This window comes from Euleptes europaea, chromosome 10 (assembly GCF_029931775.1).
Source record: "Euleptes europaea isolate rEulEur1 chromosome 10, rEulEur1.hap1, whole genome shotgun sequence".
NCBI classification, from domain to species: Eukaryota; Metazoa; Chordata; class Lepidosauria; order Squamata; family Sphaerodactylidae; genus Euleptes; species Euleptes europaea.
In genome coordinates, this window is record NC_079321.1 from 34,577,216 (window position 1) to 34,604,640 (window position 27,425).

The 27,425-nt window shown below is 42.0% G+C and overlaps 1 protein-coding gene across 1 annotated transcript in view; it reads left to right on the forward strand.

Annotated features, from left to right (window-relative positions):
* The first annotated feature begins 1,345 nt into the window (after positions 1-1,345).
* Positions 1,346-27,425, forward strand: part of SH3YL1 (SH3 and SYLF domain containing 1) — a 31,877-nt gene continuing 5,797 nt past the window's right edge. Inside the window, exons 1-9 of the mRNA XM_056856161.1 lie at positions 1,346-1,352; positions 3,864-3,974; positions 9,245-9,358; positions 14,293-14,357; positions 16,386-16,498; positions 17,601-17,729; positions 19,529-19,694; positions 23,502-23,562; positions 24,243-24,299. Of these exons, the coding sequence (XP_056712139.1) occupies positions 1,346-1,352; positions 3,864-3,974; positions 9,245-9,358; positions 14,293-14,357; positions 16,386-16,498; positions 17,601-17,729; positions 19,529-19,694; positions 23,502-23,562; positions 24,243-24,299 (823 nt within the window). The remainder of the gene's footprint in view (positions 1,353-3,863; positions 3,975-9,244; positions 9,359-14,292; positions 14,358-16,385; positions 16,499-17,600; positions 17,730-19,528; positions 19,695-23,501; positions 23,563-24,242; positions 24,300-27,425) is intronic.

The window sequence follows — 27,425 nt, forward strand, 5'->3', positions numbered from 1 at the left end:
CATTATATTCTGATGGGTAAACTGGAGGACTGCGGACTAGACTCTAGGATAGTTAGGTGGATAGGGAACTTGTTGGAGAACCGCACCCAAAGAGTCAATGGTAGTTTATCTGATAGGAGGGTGGTGTCCAGTGGGGTGCCACAGGGCTTGGTTCTGGGCCTGGTACTTTTCAGTATTTTTATAAATGATCTGAATGAGGGGATGGCGGGACTATTCATTAAATTTGCAGATGACACCGAATTGGGAGGAATAGTGAACATCCTGGGAGCTAGAGATAGAATTAAATGAGATCTGAACACACTGGAAAAATGGGCAGATGTGAATAAGATGCAATTCAACAAGGATAAATGCAGAGTTCTGCATCTGGGTAACAGAAATGAGAAATACATCTACTGGATACGGAATATTCTTCTAGGTAGCAGTGTGTGTGAACAAGATCTTGGAGCACGGGTGGACTGTAAACTAAATATGAGCAGCCAGTGTGATGCAGTGGCAAAAAAGACTAATGAGATCTTGGGGTGTCTCAAAAGAGGCATAATATCAAAATCACAAAATGTCAAAATCCTGCAGTACCTTGCATTGGTCAGGCCACACCTGGAGTACTATGTCCAGTTTTAGAGGTCTCACTTCAAAAAGGATATGAACAGAATGGAGCAGGTGCAGAGGAGAGCAACGAGACTGATCAGAGGCCAGGAGACCAGACCTTACAAGGACAGGCTGAGAGACTTGGGAATGTTCAGTCTGGAGAAGAGGAGGCTGAGGGGGGCATGATTGCTCTCTTTAAGTATTTGAAAGGCTGTCACTTAGAGGAGGGCAGAGAGCTGTTCCTGGTAGCTCGCAATAATGGGTTTAAATTATAGGCAGAAAGGTACTGGCTGAATATTGGAGAGCGAATTTACAATAAGAGTAGTTCGGTGGTGGAATCAGCTACCTAGGGAAGTGGTGAACTCCCTTTCACTGGCAGTCTTCAAGCAGCAGCTGGACGATTACTTGTCAGGGATGCTTTAGACTGATCCTGCATTGAGCAGGGGGTTGGACTAGATAGGCTGCACTGCCCCTTCCAACTCTATGAGTCTATGTAATCTTGAAGATGACTCAGTAATTTTAGCTAGCTGAGACTGCAGCTGCTCCCCTCCCTATAGATTTGGGGAACTATAAACAACATGTGTTATATCAACAGCACTAGCTGTCAGCATGCTTCCAGGCCCAATTGTAAATGCTCATTTGAATCTTTTAAAGCTCTCCTGGTCAGGCATCCATATATCCTTAGGAACAGCCTCTCCCTACATGATCCTCTGCACCCACTACCTTCTTTTAATCGGGTCTTGCTTCGCATTCCAACAGTATGTGGGGTAAGAACTGTATCCAGCACAAGCAAGGGACTTCACTTTGATTGTGGCGCTATCTCCCCTCTCAAGTTCAGAGTACCATTTTCTTACTCCGTTTTAGAAAGGGACTCAAATTTTAACTGTTTTGTCTGGCATTACCTTAGTGAATTTGGTGCTGTGATATCTGGCTAAGGAAAAGCTCAGGACCCTGAAAATTTTGTTGGTCGCTAAGGTGCTACTGGACTCGAATCTGGCTGTTCTACCAGATTGTGGGTTGAATTGTATGACCAACACAGCTACCCTCTGAAACTAAATAAACAAACTAACTCTTTAATAAGAGACAAATTCATGCCCCCCATATGTCCCAATAAGCGTGGGCACTCTCTCTCTCCCCCCCTCGTCTCTAATGTATTTCAGCTGTCATTCAGAGAGATTATCCTGCTTAGGAGGATGACAGAGAATTCTGTTTGTGTGTACTTAGATTCTCAATTCCAGCTGTTCTGGAATACAAAAGTAATTTCCTGTGAGTCATAAAATCCTCTTGGTAATATTTTTGTTTTTTAATTAGGTTATCTAGCAGATTTCCCTGAGATAAAGTCATAAAATAAATTGAAAGCATCTTGTCAGAAGCTTAGGTAATGGATTCTGTGTTGAGGTGCTAAGCCCATTCAGGAGAATATGTTCTTAGATCACAGCCCAAAGCTGGATTTCCATGATTAAACTATATTGTGTATGTGATATTTTAAAAATAGCATTTGTAAAGTCGGCGCTTGTGTTGTATTATTGTACAGTACCAGAGTACAATGGGAAAGCAGTTAAAATCAGCGAAATGTATCTAGATATTTATCACCTGAAGACTGTGGGTTAAATTGTACGTTGTCTTATGCTTGTTTTTTTCTATAAATACACCGGTTGTCATAAACTGATCTACACTTGACAGTGGATCAAGAATCAGCGTTTGTGTTTCTTTTGGAGGCTGTCTTGACTCTGACATTATGCCTGTGGTCTGTAGACCTCATGGGGAACACAAACTTGTAAAAGTCAATTTTTGCAATAGTCTGTGGAGAGATCTGCAATTCACAAGGTCAAGTGAAAGCCATTACTTGTCTTGGTTCAGTTTGTCCGTCTTCTCATATCTAAGCCATATCTAGATGCTGGTCAAGAGGTGAGAATTCAATTTTCTCCAAGAATCTTTAGAGGCAGTTGCAAGATTCCAGTTGGGTTTTTTTGCTCCATTATCTCGGATTGTAATTTTTATATAACACCAGTTCTTTGATCCATGTGAACCCTGTAAAATGTTACCTAATTTCCAGAGTTAATGTTTGTCACTTTTTTATCTTTTCCTTTGTCTTCTACTTTGTAAAGTTAAAAAAACCATTTAGTGCAGGAATCGGTATATATTGTTCTGAGAGCCAGCATGGTGTGGTGGTTAAGAGCAGTGTTTTGGAGCGGTGGACTCTGATCTGGAGAACCGGGTTTGATGCCCCACTCCTCCACATGAGCGGCGGAGGCTAATCTGGTGAACTGGGTTTGTTTTCCCACTCCTACACACAAAGCCAGCTGGGTGACCTTGGGCAAGTCATGCTCTCTCAGCCTCACCTACCTCTCAGGGTGTCTGTTGTTGGGAGGGGAAGGGAAAGGGGATTGTAAGCCGGTTTGATTCTGCCTTAAGTGGTACAGAAAGTCGGCATATAAAAACCAACTCTTCTTCTTCTTTCTTTTTCTACTGTGGAGAATGGGTTACATAATTTTATTCACAGGGGATCTTACCGGTTCTGTAGGTCAAATTTTAATTCCTGTAAATTGTATCAATTGTTAGATCAAAATGGCAATCTTTTATGCTTTGCTTTAGTAGGGCCATAACCATGAGTTTTATTTTAAAGATTTCAGTGAAGTCATCAAAATAAAAAGAAAGTTTGTTTAAAAGGAACTGAGCCAACATAACACTTGGATTAATTACGGATTGACAGGCTTCCCTTGGAAACCTGCAAATTAAACAGTGTGTCAATTTTCCATTGACATTCTGCCCTGGAGCATACACAGTGCTGACTCAGATGGGGATCAATATCATCTTTCTTGAATAAGCATTTCCCACCAAAAGCACCAAATCCATCAATTAATAAATCCCCTTCTGGAACAACTGTTTGTTTTTTATTTCCTGCTACATCCCTTGTGTCTCTTGAATGCTGTTGGAATGGGAATTGGACTAATTCTTTATGAAGCTTGAAGCATACTTCAAATCTACCACTGAAGGAATGTGTCACCTACTCACAGACTGTATTCCCACTGTAGTGGTATCAAAATAATAAATGTTACTGCATTTGATCAGTGTGATTTCCCAAACATCCTCCTATTAAGTATGCTGAGATTGCAGGAAAGTTGTACGGTGTTATACATTTTGTGGTAAGTTGGTTTCTTAAAGTGAAAGCCGTCCAAACACGGAATGTTGTTAAAATATCATGAATCCTTCCAATCTTTTGATATTCAAGGTTTTGTTATACTATCACTTTTATAATATTTATCATTTTTTTCCAGTGAATAACCCTATACCTTCCAATTTGAAATCAGAAGCAAAAAAAGGAGCTAAGATCTTAAGAGAATTTACAGAAATAACATCCAGGAATGGACCTGACAAGATCATACCTGGTTAGTAAAGATGTCTCTCACTCTCTCTCTCCCTCACTCTCCCCCTCCCTTCCTCTCCCCCCCCCACACTTCACTTGAGAAGAATAAAGGCATGAGCTCTATGTATAATGTGAAATGGCAAAACCCTGTTGTTGGCACCACAGGTTAATTGTTCTCATAGGAACTGAGTTAAATTCCAGGAGGCAGCAGTGGCCCAAAAGCATACTTGCCTTCAGTCCTCAGATAAGTACCCAGTTCAGTGAAGATGTTGAAAAACGTCAACATTCAGACATAATGACAACCGTGGTTTGCAGTGACTTCTGAATCATCAAACCAGAATGGTTAACAGTGATGTGAAGTTGGTATGCAATACAACGTTTGGACAGACTGTAGTTTGGGTTACATCTGAAATGATCTAACCATGGTTTGAGATGGCATGATACCCTTGCCTGGCCATAGAAAAGGGGCAGAGAGAAAATCAAATTGCTCTGGTGGCTCTCTATCACTAATGCTTTCCTGTTTCACTCCTTCCTTTTTCTTGGCCCCTGCTTTGTCTCCAAGCCAATTTTGCAGCTCTACTGATGCTCAAAATATTGTTTTTGCTAAGGTTATTCCTTTTTTAAAAATTTTTGTAAATAGTTCAATGTGAAAACCATAATAATTACAAACATTTAGGATTCCCCCACCCCAGAAATAACCATAGATGTTATGTGTCTCATTCCAATCAACATGTTTTGTACTAAAACAAAACGCATGAAGTCTCAAGTGGGAACTCCACCAAGTCTCAAGTATGGCTCCACCATACTTCTACACTGAGGTGTAAAGTATTCAGTGATCAATAAGGAAGTTCTGTGCTGCTGTAGCCCCGCCTCAATGATTAGGCATGAAATGTGGGAAATAGCACATGCCTACTCTGTACAGCAGGGTGAAATTTACCTTTTCCGGTATCTGGTGGAACCCTCAGTCACTTTGGTGCCTGCAGCTGCTTTGCAACACATCCCATGGCACAAGATCACACTCTGCCCTGATTTCCATTGCTCATCATGACAGTAATCAGATCCTGTCTTTTGCTGACACCTGGGACTCAGCTCTGGAGTCCAAGACCAAAAAGGCCACAGCTTTGTCCAACCCAGAAATCGGGGTCTTCATACACTTGTGGATGTCTAACAACATTTGAGATGGTCTGCTGGACCAATTCTAGCAGCGTAACCTCCTCAATAAAGATACAAAAAGGACTTCAGCAGATCATATTCACAATTCAGAGCAAGCAATGAATGTCCTTAAAAAGTAATTCAGGTGCACTAGTGTTCAGCAGAGCCATGCTGTGTTTTTGAGAAGCTGGCACTGATGCATCTTGAGTGGAGAGAGATGACCCCCGGCCATGCTGTAGGCAGTGGGATAATGAAGGGAGCAAGTGATGGACAGCTAGCAAAACATCTGCTGCCTCTGTAACTCCTGCCATTATGCCTTCTGTGTCTTGGTTCAGCAAGATAGCCTTGATGGTTAACAACCTCACCAGATTTTCATCAGCTTGTGGATGCTATTTTGGCCATGATAGCAAACAGTACCAAGGGCTGTTCTTCAATAGAGCCATCCAGAGCCACTAGAGAGACCACACTTCAAGATGCTCCCACCACAGTAAAATCTGTGGAGGTACCAGCAGGCTCGCCCAGCCTTGCCAGCATGCTCCTGGAAGAGATGTGACTATGATACTCATTACCACAGGAGCCTCCCTCCTGGTCTTTAAGCAGAGTGGAAATGTGAAGACTCTACTGTATAGGCAGTTTGAGGAACCAAAGCTGGAAGAAAAGGACATATCTGAAGACCTGGTCATTGTTGTGGAAAATGTGTTGTGTTGACCAGATCCATCATATGACATTTTTCTGGCTTCTTTGGCCTACTTGTTCACAGTTGTCCTCCCCCAATACAATTTTTCACTCTGAGTCACAGCAAATCGGGTTTCCCTGATGACATTACGAAGAAGATACAGCCAGAAACAAGCAGCCTTCCAGAATGACTAATGATATCGTCTGTTGTGTTTGATTAGCAAAGTGGGTAAACATCATGCTAATGTTTCTCATTTCATGTTCCTTTTCATATTCATATCTAGTCATCCAGTGTATTATTACCAAAATAATGCATTGTGTGATTAGTAGTGGTTCATGTGTTTTTTTTTTGGGGGGGGGGGTTACTAGCAATTCATGTACTCACTGATCTCTCAAAATCCATGCAACCACCATACAGAATCCAAAGCCCATCTCATCTGCCAAGGATAATACAATTCCAGTGATGAATGGCAGGTGTGCTGTGCTTAAATACCAATGTACTTATGCTATGTATTTTCTTGTCTGGTTGTCACTTTCAAAGCTCTCTTCAATATCCCTCTTAAATCATCCATCTCATCTAATACATATTTCCAGGCAAACTAATCTTCCATTGCTACTGCTGTATTGTGCAACAAACATCCAAAGTCAGCTAACTGAATTGACAGTTTTGCTGACTTGGGTATCTGTTGGGTTGGTGCTCAGGTTCAGAAGACATGCTAACATATACTAGGAAGATGTGGTGGAAATAGCTTCCAAGGAAGATATGGTGCTCCAAGAAGAGGCTATTGAGGGGAGGTGGTGAGAATAAAGTCTCAGAAACATGGACTACAGCAACCTCCAGTTGGTACCGAGCCTGCCCAAATGGAACTAATAACTATAGTTGAGTGTGTGGTCAACCGGGGGAGAGAAAAAAGATGGAGAGGCTACTATGTGTGGAAGACAGGGCAGTTGAAACTGTTTGGGCTAGGCAAAGCCTCTGTACCAAACTGACTGTCATGGATACAAGTGAATTATGGAGGTGGTTCAGTGACCAGCACTCAGTGGATTGGGTATTGCAAGAAGTCATTGGGGACAGGAACATGTCTGAAACCATCAGTAAAGCTCTTGGGGGGTCCCCCAAGTTAGTGTTGGCTGCCATTTGGGAGTCTCATTCTATCCATCAGATGGAGGTACATATTAGGCTACTAGAGGAACCAGAACAGAATTTTGGATACTGGGCCGCAGCAATCAATGATTGTGGCCTGAGACATTACAGAGGGCCACTCCAGAGCAACACAGTACCAAATGTGATTATCAGCATCTGGGAAGGATGAGCACAACTGACTGAGTGGTTACATCTTCTCCCACATCCTTCCTTTCATGAGCTCAACATTCATACAGCCAGCTGCATAAGGGAAAACTTTGCTGTCTATTGCAGTATTTAGAAATATGTCACAAGAAAATTGTTGTTGTGATCATATCAACTAATGTGAAAAATCACATCGTGCCGTCATAAGCTATGTTATACCCTTTGAAGACTACTGACTTCAGTGGACTTAAAATGGTTTGCTTGTTCTTTCCCCTGATCTTTTCTTCCCTCCCCAGCACTATTTTTATGGCCTCTTTTCCTCTTTGCTCTCCTCCTTGCATTAGCTTTTGCTTCCTACATTGTCCAGATTGAACAAGCTATGGTTAGTGCTGACTTTGAAAACGAACAAAAAAGGGGGAGAAAATTTTCAACCCAAAACCGAATAGGTAACCAAAAAGGTTTGGGTGGGGGGACAAAACACCCTTATATATGGGAATATGAATGTCAGTTGCACAAAAGCTAAATTTATATTCCAAACACTTTAATCAAATTACAAATGTTAAAAATTGTGCATCAAAATACAACAATTTTTGATTACATATGACCGTACCTTCCCCTAATGTAAAGAACATATAGTAAAAATGCACTTGTACACATGGGGAAGTCACATGATCATCCTTTCTATGACAGGTATAAGTATAAATAACATAGAATACACGTAAACCTAACCAAATGTGTTTTGGCCATGAGGCCTTCCTCAGTGGCTAAATTTTGTACACCACACACCATGTACTGTTTTTATTAAAATTACAACATGCCTGACCAAAGCACTGAGCATCCTAAAAAGGAAAAGGGAAAAGTAAAACCACTGATTTAGATTATTATTTGATTTAGATTAATTATTGTGTGAATTTTAAAAACAAAATATAATTCTTCTTATTAACTAAACATATTAAAATTACACTTACCAGGTATAATTTTTTTAACAAACTAGGTATCTCTCTTTGTTGTTAATTAGGACCATCAATGATAACTTTCCAGATGGCTTACGTTAGCAGTCCAACTTTCTAAAATATGTAGAGAAAAATACTATCCATTCATTCCAACAAAATATTAAAAGGACAATAAAAAATACAAAATGATTTTATACCAGAAAATATGGAAAATTTACCCCTATAAGCCAGGTCAGGATAAAACATTGCCCAATGGTGTGTATAGCCACATACAAGAAACCAAATGTGATTTCTTTGAAGCCATGAGTAGACCAACTTAAAAATGGAGACAGGAATCTACATATGTTGGGGGGAGAAACGTGTAAGTGTTCAAACCCATGATATCTTTCAATTTCCTCAAAGCATTGTCTGAGTTGAGCTAGTGTCTTCATCAAGTACATCAGTGTCCCAATGCTGCCAAGATGTTCACAAAACAACTGCACTGATGTAATGTGAAAAGTACATGAATTTTAGTGGAAAGGTATTTGTCATTTGATCTGATTCTTTTTCATCATCAGTTTGAATTGGCAAGGGAGGGAATAGAAAGGTTCCCTAAATTTGGCAGAGTATTATTTATGAAGGGACGTAAAAGAAAGTGACATCCTCTCAAATGTACTTATGTAAGAATTTGACTGTCTTTTTGTTTTTGTTTCCTGTGATCTTGTCTTTATGGTTGTGCTCCATCTATCATTTCGTTCCTATTACATGTGACTCTGAAAAGTATATAAGAGAAATCCCTGGATTTTGTGTTGTTTTGCATAGTGGATAATGATAACTTTAAAGCAGAATTGACATATCAAATCTCCCCCTTCCTTCCAAAAAAAAAAAAAGTTCTGTCAACAGCTTTATATTTACTTAGCTTTTCAGTAAAAAAAAAAAAAAACTTCAGTTAATTCCATGTATTCAAGAAGGCTTTTGGATTTGTGTTTCTACCCTCATACTGTATGGCAAAACATTGTTTAAACCAAAGGCAGTTGCAAAAGCAATTTGAGGTAAAATACAGGGATCTGCTTCTCTGAGAGGAAAAAGTCAAATGTGGGATTGGGTCACTTCAGCTTCAACTGTAATGTTTTTTGCATTTTTCAAAGCATGGTTGGATCTAGGTTGATTTTTTTTTTTTTAAAGGCTTTGCCCTTTGACGAATTTCTTTTCCTTCCATAATCTTTAATTGTTCATTATTTGCAGCTCATGTGATTGCAAAAGCAAAAGGCCTCACAATTTTGTCGGTTATCAAGGCTGGATTTTTGGTAACAGCTCGAGGAGGCAGTGGGATTGTATTGGCTCGTCTGCCTAATGGAAGTAAGTATGCCCATTTTCGGAACAGAAAGAGCTCTTTCTTTCCCATACAATTACCTAATAGTTTTGTGTGTGGGGTATGGGAAGGATTTTAAAAAGTTACTGACTGCGCTAGATGTTATGGGGTGGAGGGGAAGAGGTAATATCTTTGTTTACAGAAATCTATCAATTCTTGTGTAAAGAAAGTTTTAAAGAAAATTAATTTTCTTAATTTTTAAAGAAAATTAAGATGTGGTAATGTCCGTTCCCACTCTGAGGGTAAGGGCATCTTGCAGCTCGGGTTATTCCCATTGGTTGCTCGGGGAGGCAGGACTAAAAATCTTTAACTATCTGTCTCTCAGGGCGGGAATAGCCCCAACTTTCAGTTTCCCTCCTGCTTTTGCCGGGGAGACAAGCTTAGAGCAGAGCTCCTGCTCAGTCTAGGATAGTGTAGGAGACTTCCATATCTGTCTACCTTTGGCTATTCTTACCTTTGTCTTACTATATTCTAAATCTTATCATCTACTTATATATATATTCCCTTATATAAAATTCCCTTCTCTCCGACTGTGGGTTTCCCCCCACCCGATTCTATTCTCCTCTGCTATTCCTGCTTCTCGCTGAGAATTCAGAGGGTATGGTTACCACTGCCACCTCAGTTGCCCGAGAGGAGGATGACTACCTCTCTGAGGTGGATCATGACGGCTCCTTGTGCGCCCGGCAACGCTCGGTCGCGTCAGAACAGCCCCGCGACCAGGGCAGCGGCCAACTTTTAAAAACAAAGGAGCCAGCCGACTGCCGCCCACGCGGACAATCTGAGAGGCGGGAAACACGTGAGCCGTTTGCCTTCCCACCCCTCCCAATACTGCCAAGGGTTATCAGGAAGATAAGATCGGAAGGAGCGGATGTTATACTGATCGCTCCGGACTGGCCGAGGAGGCTCTGGTACGCGGCCCTCACAGCCATGTCGACCCAGAGGCCCTGGCGCCTCCCAATTCTTTTGGATATGTTACAGCAGGGTCCGATCCATCACCCCAATCCCAGTTGGTTCAGTTTAACTGCATGGGCATTGAGAGGCAGCGACTAGAGTCGCTAGGCTTGAACTATTAGGTCATTTGTACCATTCTGGAGGCCAGAAAGCCATCCACCAGGAGAATCTATTATTACACCTGGAAGGCCTTCGCACGCTGGTGCCGTTGAAAAACCATCAATCCGATAACCATTGACCTCCTGAACCTATTGGCATTCCTCCAGGATGCGGTCAAACAGAAGCTCAGACCGGCCACCTTACGTAAGCAGGTGGCGGCTATTTCCACAGTTATTCCCTCACTCGATGGATTTTCATTATCCGGTCACCCACAAATTAAGGCCTTCCTCAAGGGAGTGACACAATCTAACCCACCGGTTATACATAGATTCCCAACCTGGAGACTTAATGTAGTCCTGTCACCCTGACCAAACCACCCTTCGAGCCCTTACGTGAGGTGCCCCTTCGCTTCCTAAGCATGAAAGTCATTTTCCTAACTGCCATCACATCGTCAAGAAGGATCTCTGAAATTAGGGCATTATCCGTTAGAAAAGAATTATGTATATTCCATAATGAAAAGGTGGTATTGCGCACAGACCTCACATTCATCCCTAAGGTGAATTCAAATTTTCACCATAAACAAGAAATCCATCTTCCTTCCTTTTCTGCCAATCCAATCACTGCAAAACAAAAGGAATGGCACTCCTTAGACGCACGTAGGGCAATCGGTACCTACATCAACCGTACCGAACCAATCAGAAAATCCAAGGCGTTATTCGTGTCAATTTCAGTCCCTAATCAGGGACTGCATATGTCCAGACCATCCATTAGTCGGTCTGTTAAGCAGTGCATCACCGAAGCATATAAGGCTTCAAAGTTACCAATCCCGACAGACATAACTGCTCACTCAGTAAGAAGTGCTGCTACCACAGCAGCCTTCAATAACCAGGCCTCAGTGGACAAAATATGCAAAGCGGCCACATGGTCCACCTTTTCAACATTCATGAGACACTACCAAATTGACATGCTTGCTGCTGCGGACGCATCCTTTGGTAGAAGGGTGCTACAGCACATAGTCACAGATTGAAATATTCCCATCCGTATAATAGCTCCTGGACATCCCGAGCTGCAAGATGCCCTTACCCTCAGCGGGAATGGAGCCTTGTATACTCACCGAGAAGGTTCCTTCCGCTCTGAGGAAGAAGGGCATCTTGGCCCACCCAAAAATTTCAAATCAAAGAAATACATGGCCTTTATTCACAATAGGATAGCAATCCAGTTCTCAGCAACCTTAATAGAGAAACGTAATGCACAGTTTATTCTTGCTTACTACCTTCTCACTGTTATATTCATTCTGTTACGCTGTTTCCTAGTGTTCGTTTTAGGGTTTTTTACATGTTGTATGATGTTTCTTCTCAATTTATGAGTGTGTGTGTATATATATATATTTATATTTTTTATATATATATATATATATATATATATATATATATATATATATATATATATATATATATATATATATATATATATATATATATATTGTTTACCCTGTCTCGAGTAACTAGCTAGTGGAAAACTGGAAGTTGGGGCTATTCCCGCCCTGAGAGACAGGAAGTTAAAGATTTTTAGTCCTGCCTCCCCGAGCAACCAATGGGAATAACCCGAGCTGCAAGATGTCCTTCTTCCTCAGAGCGGAAGGAACCTTCTCGGTGAGTATACAAGGCTCCATTCCAGCATGGTGTAGTGGTTGAGAGCGGTGGTTTGGAGCGGTGGAGTCTGATCTGGAGAACCGGGTTTGATTCCCCACTCTTCCACATGAGCTGCGGAGGCTAATCTGGTGAACTGGATTTGTTTCTCCACTCCTGCATATGAAGCCAGCTGGGTGACCTTGGGCTAGTCACACTCTCTCAGCCTCACCTACCTCACTGGGTGTCTGTTGTGGGGAGGGGAAGGAAAGGGGATTGTAAGCCGGTTTGATTCTTCCTTAAGAGAAAATCTTAGTAGAGAAAGTCGGCATATAAAAACCAACTGTTTTTCTTCCTTCATCTGATATCACTGCGCTCAGGTGAAACTTTTATTCCAGCCAGGCTCTTTTTTTAGTATCCGAGCCTGGAAAAGGAAACAGTGTTTACATACGAACATAAGTGCCTTCAAGTCACAGCCTATTTATGGTGACCTCAGCAAGGGGTTTTCAAGGCAGCGGTGAGTTTCAGAGATGGTTTTGCCATTGCCTTCCTCTGTAGAGTCTTTCTTGGTAGTCTCCCATCGAGGTACTGACCCTTCTTAGCTTCTGAGATCTGATTCAATCAGACTATGCCATCTTCCCTCCCTGGACAATATTTACAATCCTTCAAATTCACCCTGCTTTTTTAACATCCGAACTTTAGGGCATGTGTAAATATCTCAGAGTTTTCCTATTTATTGTTGCCTGTGTTACTTATTGTCTTGTTGGGGTACCACTCACCTCCATATGCCTTCCCCATAAGCGAGAATTCCCTATAAAGCCGGGATGCTTTAGACTCAGTGTCTGACATTTGGCAGGGAGAATTGTTTGGGTCAGGATGCGCTGCCATAAGGTTTTATCCCAGATAGATGAGGGGGGAAGGGTTATAGGAAGGCAAATTCTCCACTGAAATGGGAAACCCAACTGAGTAATTGAAACATATGATATTAACCAATTTAATGAAATGAGATCAAGGTTTCCAAAAAGGAAACAAAGTTGTGCACATTCTTCTTAGCTGAATTGGATAGAAGAAAATGCCAAAGCATTCTGTTCAGTTTCACTTGTAAGACCACATCATGGAACTTGGCAGAGTTAGAGATTTTTAATTTAAAATTGTGCCTTTAAGAACAATAGTGGATTAGTTTCAGTGGAGAACTGGAGGCCATTTGCGGTGTTTTAGTACTATAAACATTTTGATACCTGTGAATGCTTTTTCTGTTAGTCATCTTCCATGCTTCTGGAGAGTGATGGAACTCATTGAAAATAATATGCTAACACTGAGACCAAATTGTGTTACTGATATAGCCACGCGCCTCAGAAGTGTGCGTTGCTAGCAGGCACTGATAAGGCACTGCTTCCTTAACTTTGAAAATAGCTACAAATGAATGTTCTCTTTGTCTTGAGTCTATACTTATCCAAAAAGTATTATGGTGCGATTGCACAACACAAATTACGTGTCGACTGTGGTATAAAACAGCTCATTGTATACCATTGTGAAACTTTTCAAATTAAATACTGAAACCATTTTGTTAAGCAAGGGTCTGCTGTTCAGTTAGTTCTCTCCGCTAAAGATTACCAGTTCCAGAAAGTTGTGTATAGTGTACATTGTTTAAAGGGAAAATCTTTTCCTCAGTATTAGCAAAGAATCGTAGTGTTCTCAAAACTACTGTGGATATGTTTACGAAGAATAGTATAACACATCAACCTGGATCTAAGTTGTGAGTCTGTAGCATCATTCCCTCCCCTTCTGTTGAAGAATCCACAAACAATATCACAGCTGGAGACTTGCAGATTCTAGTGGATGGGAGTCTGATTGCGTGATTGGGGGATGCCGAAGGAGTTTATGCTTGGGTCAGATTCACAAGCAATAGTTTTCTGGTTTTGTTTTAATTTTTTATACCCCATGTCGTGTGTATCTTATTTGGCATGCCTAAATTGAATTAGATACATTGTTGCTGTAAAATTTCCAGTGTTCACTTATGGAACTTTGAGATATCTTAACTGAGATGTAGCATGATCTTCAAGTGTTTATTCCTCTCCCCTTGAGGAGTGTAGCATGCACAATTACCTGGCTTGTTTGCAAATGAAGTTTCTATAAAAGGGGTGGATGTGATGAGTACCTCTTTTCATGTGGCATCAGTAAATGTCTTCCTAGTTCTAAAGATTGTTATCTAATCAACATATGTTTCTGTTCATGTTGTCCAGGCTGGTCTGCTCCTTCTGCAATAGGGATAGCTGGCCTTGGTGGTGGATTTGAAATTGGAATCGAGGTGAGCAGTTTATATATAAAACATATTATTCTTTTTGCAGGCATGCATCTTCCGTTCAATACCTGACAATGCCACAGAATACTTTCTTGTTATTATCTGACTTAGGACCTTAAAACGAGCTCTATAGCCATATGCATCAAATGTGAATTTAGTAATAGTTTGAGTTTATGGCTGAGCACTAGCTATGTTATCCTATGTCTTCCAGTTGTTTTTTTCATGATGGAAGATTAAATTGCTTAGATCCACGTAGGAAGGGGGTAGTCTGCTGCGACCAAAATAAGTCTTGTGCCGCTTTAAAAATACACACATTTATTGTGGGATGAGCTCCTTCACAAGGCTCCTTGTTGTTTTTTATAGCTAGTAGTTTAGTTTTGTCAGCTAATTTACAAAATCTGAAGTTCAGCCGTAACACTTTCCTTGAGAATTACTCCCAAAGAACAAATTAAGGGAGAATCATACTTCTTCAGAATACAGAAGGCAAGGAGGTGATTGGCATCGCGGTAGAGTCTCTAGCACCATCAGTGGAGACTATCTTATAATGCAGATCATTTGCGTACACACCTGCTAACTGACCCCCCAGCCAGATAAGTGTCAGACCCTATCCTGAATCTAGCCAATTAAATAAAGGAACCAGCTGCTCCCGCCTCCACACACACACAACTCGACGTTGCATCCTCCAGGCCCAAGTGCATCCTGTAGAGCAGTGGTTCCCAAACTGTGCTCCACGGAGCACTTGGAGCACCGCGAAACATCTCCTAGTGCTCCATGAAGAGGTTAGAAAGAAAAATACTACTGTTGTTCGGTTTAGTATATAGGTGCTAGGTGAAAAATTAGTGCTTCATGTTGAATTTCTCTCCTGAAAAGTGCTCCATGACTCAAAAAGTTTGGGAACCGCTGCTATCGAGTGTCAGGAGGAGGAGATTACTAGAAAACAGCTCTCATAGAAGCCAAGATGGAAGCTTCAGTAAGTGCATACAGGTGAAATGAAGAGTCAGGAGACCATGCCAGTGCCAGTGCTGTGTAGTAGACATAATTCAGTAAACAAATATTCACCTTTATCTTAAACACTGATAGTTTTATGAAGGTCTATCTCCATGGGCCCTTCAGTTGTTGACAGGATGAACTTACAACACACTTAAGGAACTACGTGACAGACACATGTCTCTCTAAACACTTCCAGGTGTGATATGTATGCATATTTTCCCCCATACATATTGTAAACAAAGGGACTTTCCCCCCATCATTGTCAAAGGCATCTTTTTGCTGTTGTATGCTGAACTAGATAAGTCCTGAAAGATATAGGAGATCAGTTGCTATTCCTACTTTGGGGCCATGCTCAAAGCCTGTTCCTCTAGATTTGTTGTGGTAGCATGTAGCCAGTTGGAATGGGGGGACAGGAGGAAGCTCACTCTTTCCTGGTTTCAAGATGCCATTTTATTGAACTGTTTGTTTATATTCCGCTCTTCTCCTGGACGGGGGCCCAAAGCAGCTAACAGTACACAGAAGGAAAAGGCAAACCAAACAAAGGGAGGGGATGCTTCCAGTAGTGAAGCAGGCCTTCTCTCTCATCCAGCTGATCTTCCACCCAGCTCTAGACCCACCCATCAGGCTAACAGCCCTGGGCACACTCAGGCATTGCATACTGATGTGCAGAGAGAACAAACTCAGCAAGAGTTATTTAGCTGCCGCTACCTAGCAAGATCTTCCCCGATTCCTCCCCTGCCAGAAACTGGTTTCAGACACCTGAGCATCTAATGCCTTTGATGTTTGCACTCTGTGGGTCTACAAATTATGTTTACTTCTCAGTTACTTAGGACCAAAACAATAGAGAGATGTGTAGTCATTTAGTAGTGACACTGGGTTTCTTCCTTATCTTCTAGTAAAAGATCTTGATAACACCTGTTCTGCAAAATGTTTTCTGTGCTATTCTGCTGGTTGGCAAATTCCATAATTTGAGTACCTATGTTCTTTCTTTTGGGAAATAGATTAAAATTTAAGGGTTCCCCCCTCCTGTTTTCCCTTCTGCAGGTATCAGACCTTGTAATAATACTGAACCATGAAAGAGCTGTTGAAGCATTTGCAAAAGGTGGCAATCTTACTCTGGGAGGAAACTTTACGGTGGCAGTCGGGCCTTTGGGGAGGTAAAGATATTTTTTTTCCAATTTAGTATACCTCTTCTTTCTTGAAAGGCAATGGCACGAAGGACCAAATAATACCTGTGGGGGTTTGGGTTTGTTTTTCTTTCCCTGCATTAGCCTTTAAAGTACTCTGGGGTGGGTCACAATTTCCAACTAGGGAAACATCCTAGGGTGGAGAGATAACTTCTTTCTGCAGCTTCACAACCTTGCGCCCCTACCCAGCTTATTTTGGGGAGGGGTTGGTTCTAGTAGAGTTCCAATCCCGGAACTATAGTTGCCTCTAGTTTGACCATAAGAAATGGTGTGTGTGTGTGTGTAAAGTGCCGTCAAATCGCAGCCGACTTATGGCGACCCCTTTTGGGGGGTTTTCATGGCAAGAGACTAACAGAGGTGGTTTGCCAGTGCCTTCCTCTGCACAGCAACCCTGGTATTCCTTGGTGGTCTCCCATCCAAATACTAACCAGGGCTGACTCTGCTTAGCTTCTGAGATCTGACGAGATCAGGCTAGCCTGGGCCATCCAGGCCATAAGAAATGGTAGTACCACCAATAAATACCTTGATTGCTGTACCTGTTCTGGAATATGGGGAAATGGTAATGGGTGCCACCACAAAATGGCTGCCTGTGGAGGGGGAATGGCCCATCACAGGATGTTGGGAGATTCCATTCCAAGTGTTGTCCTACGATAGGGGCTGCTATTTTATTGGAATGAACTCTTCCTGTAGACCCAAAGGACTACTCTGGGCTCTGTCAGAAGTGTCTCCTGCTCCAGTGAGGTGGAAGAAAAGCAGGACTTGTTCTTTGGGGGAAGAACTACCTTGAGGACAAAATAAGTGGGCACCAAGAAACACATCAGCAGGTGCTATCAGCAGCTACGTTGCTGATAGATTCTGCATTGGGGATCACTGGTACACCTACCTATGGGGGCTTCACTGCCAAGGTATGCTTGGAAGCTAGAGTGACTTTCTGCAAAAAGAACAGTTTTAGAAATGTATTTATATATGTGGTTAAAAAAAGAATGTGAAAGGCAACTTGGGCATATGCAGATGACCAAGAGGTAACTGATAGCTGATTGCAATGGGTCTCTTTTCTTTCTCCCACCCTCAGGAATCTAGAAGGTGACGTAGCCTTGAGAAGTTCTGCTGCTGTCTTTACATACTGCAGATCTCGAGGGTTATTTGCAGGTGTGTCTTTGGAAGGAAGCTGTTTAATTGAGAGGAAGGAAACAAACAGCAAGTAAGTTGTAAGCAGAGTACTCGTTTAACCTCTTAGTTCCAGTGTTGGGGAAACATTAAAGAAGTGCTTCTCCTTTTAAAGTTTGATCATGAATATGCTGCCTGTGCATGGGGAAGGATATTGTTCTTAAGTCTGTCCAGTAACCTGTTCATGTTACAGTTGCACAGTGCAATTTACTCTTGTGCTCAGTATGTTTCTTCCCACTGGAGCTCCAGAAGTTGTAATTGAATGTTTCCTCCTCCAGGACACAGTGGGTTGGATTCTGCCAAACACTTCTGCTGTCAGCAGAGTGGAACTTATCTCATCTGTTGTTGCACCTCAAAATGCCCCCAGAAGTGCTGCTTCTGGGGGCCACAGGGACCTCAAAGAACAGCAAAAGGGAAAAGCCAGAGGTCTGCCATGCAGAGGGGTCGGGAAGCGAAAATTGTCCCTCCTCTTCTGTTAGCAGAAACATTCCACTGGGTCCATCCCATTTACCCTGATCTAGACCTATTGGACCTCAGTAGAACCAGGGAATCGAACCCACTGATGATTTCCCATTCCTTTTTGTCCAAGCGTGATCCACAACCCCCAGCATCCACTTCTCAGGGTCAAAAGGGGTACTGGAGGCAAGGTGATGCAAAGAACATAGGCCTCTGCCAGTCTGCTGACTGCCTGTTGAGTGTTTAAATGCTGAACAAATAGATGACATAAACCTGAATTTCACTTGTGTTTCTCTTAAAGAAAACGTATTTATTAATGCTTTTAAGAGTCACATGCCTTAACAAGTATCCTTACATTAGTTCATATATGCTGACCAGTTATGTTCCTTGGTTATAAATCAGACATCAAACATATGTGTGTGTTGTGTTAAGTGCCGTCAAGTCGCTTCCGACTCATGGCGACCCTATGAATGAAAGTCCTCCAAAATGTCCTGTCTTTGACAATCTTGCTCAGATCTTGCAAATTGAAGGCCTTGGCTTCCTTTATTGAGTCAATCCATCTCTTGTTGGGTCTTCCTCTTTTCCTGCTGCCCTCAACTTTTCCTAGCATGACTGTCTTTTCCAGTGACTCTTGTCGTCTCATGACGTGACCAAAATACGATATCCTCAGTTTAGTCATTTTAGCTTCTAGAGTCAGTTCAGGTTTGATTTGATCTATAACCCACTGATTTGTTTTTTGGCAGTCCACGGAATCCGTAACACTCTCCTCCAACACCACATTTCAAAGGAATCTATTTTCTTCCTATCAGCTTTCTTCACTGTCCAGCTTTCACACTCATACATAGTAATAGGGAATACGATGGCACGAATTAATCTAGTCTTGGTGGCCAGTGACACATCCTTTCACTTCAAAATATTTTCTAGCTCCTTCATGGCTGCCTTTCCCAGTCTCAGTCTCCTTCTGATTTCTTGGCTGCAGTCTCCCTTTTGGTTGATGGTGGAGCCAAGGAATAGAAAGTCTTGAGCAATTTCAATTTCCTCATTGTCAACCTTAAAGTTGTGTAATTCTCCTGTAGTCATTACTTTTGTTTTCTTGATGTTCAGCTGTAGTCCTGCTTTGGCACTTTCTCTTTTAACTTTCAGCAGTAGTCGTTTCAAATCTTCACTATTTTCTGCCAATAATGTAGTGTCATCAGCATATCTCAAATTATTAATGTTCCTCCCTCCAATTTTCACTCCACCTTCATCTAAATCTAATCCAGCTTTCCTATATATCAAACATATAGTCTTATGAAAAATACAGAAATGAGATGATTCTCCTTGATTAGTTACATGCCTGATTAAACTTTCCCACCCCCATTTTTGAACTACCGGTAGATTCTATGGTTCGGGCGTTCGTGCAAGTGCCATTCTGTTCGGTGATCTGCCTCCTCCTGTTCAGGCACAAGACCTTTATGATGTTCTGGAGTCTTTTACTCTACAATATGAAACTCAGAAGGGGAGAAACCATGGATGGACACCAGCAGTAAAGGAACCGAGAAAGGTGGGGGCAATCCAGTTCTGTATTAGTTAATTCCTTCAGTCAGGCCACTCTTGTCATTTCTATGGTGCTCTGGTTATATCCCGTTGACTACTTTTGGCGACCGGTGATCAAGACTGGAGTTGTGGCTCAGACGCAGAACATCGCATACAGAAGGTTCTAGGTGAAGACACGCAGGTGAAGGGTTCATGTGCAAACAAAATTTTCTGTGCCTACTCCAGAGCTCCTATACTTAAGGTTGCCAGCACTGGGTTGAGAAATACCTGGAGATTTTGGGGGTGGAGCCTGAAATGGGCAGAGTTTGGGAGGGGAAGGGACTTCAGTGCCATAGAGTCCAATTGCCAAAGAGGCCATTTTCTCCAGGGGAACTGATCTCTGTCACCCAGAGATCAATTGTAATAGTAGGAGATCTCCAGCCACCTCCTGGAGGTTGGCAAACCTATCTATATTCCTCCCCTCTCCCTTGATTACCAACATTTGCAGCTGTTTTAAAGGAGGAAGTCAAGAAAGCCTCATTACAAGGGACGAAGCACTTCTCCATGGTTGGGAGCTGGAGAACAGAAACTGGGAGTGAGTTATAGTAGGAAAATCCTGTCTCTGTGCTCTGTGTTGTAGGCAGTATTGCAGGAGCATGGCAGTACAGGTTGAGTATCCCTTATTCATAATTCCTGGAACCAGAAGTGTTCTGTATTTCGGATCTTTCCGTATTTTGGAATATTTGCATATACATAATGAGATATCTTGGGGATGGGACCCAAGTTTAAACACAACATTAATTTATGTTTTATATACACTTTATACACATCACTAGAATGTAATTTTAAACACTATTTTAAATAATTCTGTGTACATTGAATCGTCAGAAAGCAAAATGTAGCTATCTCACCAGAATACCTGTATCAGCTGTTAAACAAGAGCAACAACAAACTAACTAACAACAGCAGGCTTTCAGTCTCTCCCTACGATGCTGTGTACACCAGGGATGTCAAACTCATTTGTTACAAGGGCCGGATATGACATAATTGTCAATTGGTCGGGCCGGGCCATGCCTCGCCAGCCCAGATAGGGACTGGAGGGAATGGCAGGCTCGGCTGGCTCGCGGGCTGGATAAGAGCTCTCAAGGGGCCGGATCCGGCCCACTGGCCTTATGTTTGACACCCCTCCTGGTGTACACTGTATTTTATTTTTTTAGGTGAGAAGAAACATCAGAAGCAGTTGAGGGACTAGGAAGTGGGGGGGCCCAGGGATGAGGAGGCATTCTGCTGGATGGCTTTTTTAAATGTTTCCTCCAAAGTCATTTACAGTGGTTTTACTCTTAGAAGTCCAGTTTTTCGGTCATTCCAGTTTTTGGATGTCTGGTTAAGGGATAATCAACCTGTCATTATTTTAATCAGAAAAAAAGAGGAATTTTTAAAATCTCATAGTTCTATACGCTGATCCTATCTCCATATTTTACAAAATCAGATTTACTAAGTGAAATCTAAAAGTAATAAAATCATCTATTCAGATACATTGCTTTTCATGCTGTTTAAGTAGTCACAGTCTGTAAGAAAGGGATAATTGGAAAAGTCAATGGGAATCCACCTGCATTTTTGTCCCCCTTAGATGAAATATTTTTTTAGACAAGAGCAATGTGGAAGGTTACTGACAAATTATGGCATACCAAAGGACATAATTTTGAGCCCAAACTCAAAACATTTATCCAGGGGTTGGAGTATTTGCTTGGCTTTTTATACTGTTGTATGTAACCTTTAGAATTTGGGGAAATATTTTTTTTTAAAAAAATAAACATTTAACTTGAGGTTACAGGGAGATCCACACCTATGCAGAAATGATTATCAGGCGGATAAAGATAATGACTTGGATCCGGAGAATGTGTTCCACACATATTTCGGTTCAGCTGTAGCAGAGCTTGCTTCCTGTGCTGGTAGCATGTCTGTTTTTGCTGAGGCTCACTGAAAACCATTGCTCTTGTACAAGGAGGAGCAGCAGTGGAAGCGAACTGTGCTCTGGACAGAGCAAAGCGCACGTGGAGCACATTCACAGGATCCCAGCCAATGGGTTGGATCCAACCCGTTTTTCTACTGATGAGGAAGGGGGTTTCTTTCATCAGAGCCAGATCAGAGCCAGATGGAATGGGGACTGAGAATGAGTGAAAAGGCTGCCTGGATCTAACCCAAATACCAGAGCATAGCAGCTATGGTTGAAATGGGCAGAAGCTTCCAGAAGGATCGCCATCATGAAAGGCAGCTACACTTTTGGCTTCATGGTGAGACTAAGCACCAAGAAAAGGGATGCGTGTAGCCTGCTGAGATGGTGACAAGAATATTAGATATAAGTGTTAAAAATGGAAGTCTATGAATATTTCAGGAAGACATACGTTGAGTAATGGGGACCAGTGATGTATCATTTGTAGTTCCATAACACTGAGCTGATATATTCAGTTAGTTAAAATATATCACAATGTCATAGCTGTTCTGAGAGCTGCAGTGGTCTTATGTTTAGTTTTATAACGAGTGTGAGTGATAGGAGTTCTTATCTAGTTACCATCTTCAACAGGAAGAATATGTATTGTTGTTGATGGACTTAGGCAGGATAGCCTTGCGCTGTGGAGCCATGGCAGCTCTGACGTCCATTATGAAACTAATCGACTACTGCTCTGGTTGCCGGGTCAGCAACCACTGGGCATTTCCATGCATAATACTTTGTGCATATTAATGAAACATGACCTCGTGACTGGAATTACATTAAGTGAAGGGGTCTGTTCCACTGTTGTAATTGCAGGCATTTTAGTTAAATGCTAAGATAAATGTGAACTTTTTAAAATATCCCATGAATAATTTCAACCCCCTCATGAATTATTGGGGAGTGCAGCAGAACTAGCATCTGAAGGCGGCTCAGACATCCCATCTTGTGTTAAAGGGTATATGTGCAATTTCTTCTCAGGAAGATCAATTATACCAGGAAGACTAACCAGTCTTAAAAAGAGTTAGACCCTTCTAAGGCCCTTGACTTCAATACAGATTTTTCTGTAATTAACTGCTTTAAACCTCCTTTAAGTCAGGCTCCTTATTTGCTTCTACTTCTACTGTGAAAAATAAGAACCTATTTTGGGCAAATGTGACTTGGGACTGGTTAAAAACTTGAGGTCACTGCCGTTTGCGGTGGGAGGGCGGGATATAAATTGAAACAAATAAATAAACAAATATTTCTAAAGCCCTATAGGGCTAAATCTTAAGGAAATGACTCTTCTTTCCCTTGGGGCTGACAGTGTTCATATGGGAAGGAAGCATGTTGGGGAGGGGTATCCAGGAGGGGGGGATTTGAGAAAATTGCCCCCCATAAATATTCTAGGCAGGATCAAAGCCATTATGATGGTAAAAGCCTGTTTGAACAGTTGACTGATAATTGGAAGACAATCCTCTACCAAATGAATAAGGAGAAAACTCAGAGCCATTAAGACGTAAGATTCTCTGAAACTCTCCATCCTGAGTAAGGTTTTGGGGATTGAAAAGCATTGGGCAATTTTTGTTAGTTGCACTTTTAGTTTTACTTTAATCACTGCTGCTAGAACCCATCAACTGCAGGTGGACTTTGATTTGACAGTGTAATCAATTGCTCTGTTTAGATAGCTGACTGATAATACTTCTGTATGGTAAGTTCTATGTGAACTGTGTTGTTTGTGTATGAAATTCATTGGGTTAATGGCTTTGGGTTTCCTTAAAGCTTTGGATTTGGTTGTACTGCGTATTAAGAATGAACATGTTGTTGCATTTCTGCCCTCTCACCCTGCCTCCCCCCTTATTGTAGACTAATGAGCACTCCTCAAGGCCACATTCACACAGGACTTCTGAAAACTCCACACCAGAAGGTAGTATTACACGTTCCCTGCGTGTGTTTGTACAGTTTACTGTATCTTCACTTCTGTCTTCCCATATTACTTAGTAACTTTGTTATCAAAGTTGGTTAAAACAGATGTATTCCTTGTAAACCCTGACCTGGATGGCCCAGGCTAGCCTGATCTTGTCAGATCTTAGACGCTAAGCAGGGTCAGCCCTGGTTAGTATTTGGATGGGAGACCACCAAGGAAGTCCAGGGTTGCTGTGCAGAGGAAGGCACTGGCAAACCACCTCTGTTAGTCTCTTGCCATGAAAACACCATAAGGGGTCGCCATAAGTCGGCTGCGACTTGACGGCACTTTACACACACACATTCCTTGTAAGCTTCTTAGTATTTATACCTTCTTCCTAGGGTATGCAGGGTATGTACACATTATGATAAATAGTCATCTATGTATACCTATCTTATGCATACCTATCTTTTGTAAAAGGTTGCTTTCATTATGCTCAGCCTTGCACAAAGGCAGACTACTAAAATGGAGCTCTTTCTTCTAATGCTTTTGTGTTTATTTCCCCATGGTATAATTTTGTTTTCTCTTGCCCCACTCATTTTTGGGTTGTTTTTTTTACTAGGAGTTCTGAGAGAACTGTTATAGCTTCACAATATCAAAGTGAAATGAATTAATAAAACATGTTTTGGATTCTTTGGCAGCTGTGAGAACACCAAACAGACTTTATCCTGAACTTCCCAGTTACTCTGCCACAGTGGGTAAGTGCTTGCAACGTTATCGTTTTATGCAAGTCCAAGCAGGGTTTAATTCAAGAAATTGTTTGTAAGTGATTATTCTGTTTGTAATCCAGATTGTGCTGCTATTCCATGCATAGTCCTAAAACTGGAGAGTTCACATGCATTTTTACCACTTTAACATTTATTAAGATCTCAGAAAGTCATATCTCAAAAGCTAAGCAGGGCCAGCCCTCGTTAGTATTTGGATGGGAGACCACCAAGGAATACCAGGTTGCTGTGCAGAGGAAGGCACTGGCAAACCACCTCTGTTAGTCTCTTGCCATGAAAACCCCAAAAAGGGTCGCCATAAGTCGGCTGTGACTTGACGGCACTTTACACACACACACACACACACACACACACACACACACACACACACATTTAAAAAAGAAATTGGCTTTCTTTTTAACATTGTAACAACCTTGAATCAAGCATATCTTGACATGATCTTATCCCAAGTGCTTGGGCTACTTAATGTTAACTTTTGTTCATTGTTGCTGGAAAAGGCAGTGTCTCAAAGATCTTTTTGCTCGCTTTTGAATTTCATTACAATACAGATCCAACCACACACAATTAAGCAATCACCGTAGTGTTAAATGAAAATGGCAAAGCCGAAGAGTATTTTTGTATGTAATATTCTGATTTTTAAAATTTAAATTTTGGTTTTACTTGCAAAGCACTGTTCCTTTCCAATATAAACCTCGAGCAAGATACCTTCATTTCTCATTTAATACCCATCTACAAACACACAGATATGTTCTATGCTGTACATTCTGAATAAACCAAAGAGAATCCTGTCATTCTGTTTGCTAGCCAAACTATCTCACTTCCATTCAACACCAGGACAATATTTCAAAAAGTCTTTAGCTCTGTCTAAACAGAGTCCTGAAACACTGGCCTCCATTAAACAAGGCAGCCTACTGGCAGTAGCACAAGGAAATCAGCTTGGGGAGCAAGTAACAATAGTTAATCACCTGAGAGTGCTTTCAAATCCTGGGTATGGATTTTCTAAGGCATGCATAACACCACCTCACAGCTACTGCCAACAAAATGGGGGACCATCCTTTCCCTGTCTTTTCTTATCGCTGCCCATCTTTCATGGAAGGTAGGATGGGAAAGGACAGGCTCAAGTTGCATTGTTGTGATGTGTAATGCCTTGAACCTTTGCAGAAACAACCAAAAACATCACAACACCAGGCTATTATGATACCATGTACTATATTCCCTGAGAATTTCTAACAACCATGACTGTAATGCATAACAGCTGAAGTATTCATTGCAGATTTCTATTTCATTAGCAAATGCATAAAATTTCATTGGCAATTGTACAAAATATCTGGCAACTGGTTTTCAACTTTCTCTGTTCCACGGAGTTTTGGCATTGCTTTTAAATGATCCCTAGCTTGTACAACAGCTTAAAATCCGAAGTTCCTTTTGGACAATGCAACTCTGTCTGTTACTCCAAAGTCCTCTCAACTGCCCTGGTCTCATTTGCTTTCCTTAGGGCAGTGATCTTCCAACATAATGCGTGTGGGTGCCATGGTGTCCTTTCACAGCAAACACTCACTGTCTCCTCAAAGCATCTCTTCCTCCAAAGTTCTTCTCCATCCAATCAGAGCAAGGGGAAGGCTGCAGAAGATACCCAGAAGCATCACCTTTATATATGCTGGGAGCAAGAAGAACCAGCTGCCTCTGGGCGCTAGCATGGTGTAGTGGTTAAGAGCAGTGGTTTGGAGCAGTGGACTCTGATCTAGAGAACCTGGTTTGATTCCCCACTCCTCCACATGAGCGGCAGATGCTAATCTGGTGAACCGGGTTGGCTTTTTCACTCCTACACATGAAGGCAGCTGGATGACCTTGGGCTAGTCGCAGCTCTCCTCTCAGTCCCACCTACCTCACAGGGTGTCTGTTGTGGGGAGGGAAAGGGAAGGTGATTGTAAGCCGGTTTGAGTCTTCCTTAAGTGGGAGAGAAAGTCAGCATATAAAAACCAACTTTTCTTCTTTTCTTCTTCTTCAAACTGTACAGTACTGCAGCATGGGCAGCAGTTTTTGCTTCTCTTACAAACAGTGCTGCATTGCCCAGGTGGAAACTTCTTTCATTTATTTATTTTAAACATTCAGGAGTTCAGAGGTGCTTGCGGCGATCCCCAGCAATTCCAATGTGGAATGCCGCAGCACAGACACTAGCAAGCTGCTGCTGAAAAGCCCCTTCGGTTCAGAAGTGACCTACAGTAAACCTGTAATGTTGGCAAATCCCAAGACCGTGTGTCTGTCTTTTTCAAAGAGCAGATGTAGAAGGAGATTGAAATGGGCAGCAGGGATGACCCCACGTCTCCATGGTTATTAATCCAATTCAGGCACAAAAGTCTCACTTTTATTTACGCTGTCTGCACTAAAGAAAGAGACTCGTAGCTCCTGCCACAACTGATCCCATCATAATCTCCAGTTGCACACTTTCTGTCAGAGGCCGCAAGTGTTGCACCGCTCCCCTCATCTCCCACGAGCTACAGAGTCACTCTTTAGAAATACTACCCCTTCTCCACCAGACGGAAAACACAGCGGTACAGACAAGGTACCGCGCAGTTAAAAGTTCAGATTAAAATCCAAATTCAGCAGCCTGAATTCCAGTTCCAGTTTCTCAAAAGGCAGAAGAAAAAATACATACACTGTGAGTAAGGGGATGTATGTACATTATTATTTTTTTTGGGGGGGGGGCTTTCTCAGCACCACAGTCCCTGTCAGTGAGAGGGAGACCATGCATGCAAAGGGGGTTACAGTGTCTCCTTTTAGACATGTATATGCTTTTCATCAGTATAGCATTCAGGGATTCTTAGAATAGCTGTGGGGCACCCCTTGCATGTATGCCTCTGTGTGCACGTGCAAAGCTGCCCTGCATGGCAGAAATGCCCTGAGACATCTGCTGCAGCGACATACCATTCTTGGCAGCACAGTCACAGTGGTGCAGGGCCAAACTAGTTGCAGCAACTTTCCCACTCAGCCCGCCTTCATTTAGGTGCATGTTTTTTCCCCCCAGATTCTCCTGTATGGTTTGGTTTTCTTTTCTATTGCTGTTGTCACAACTGTTGGATTTCCTTAATTCACTCTTGT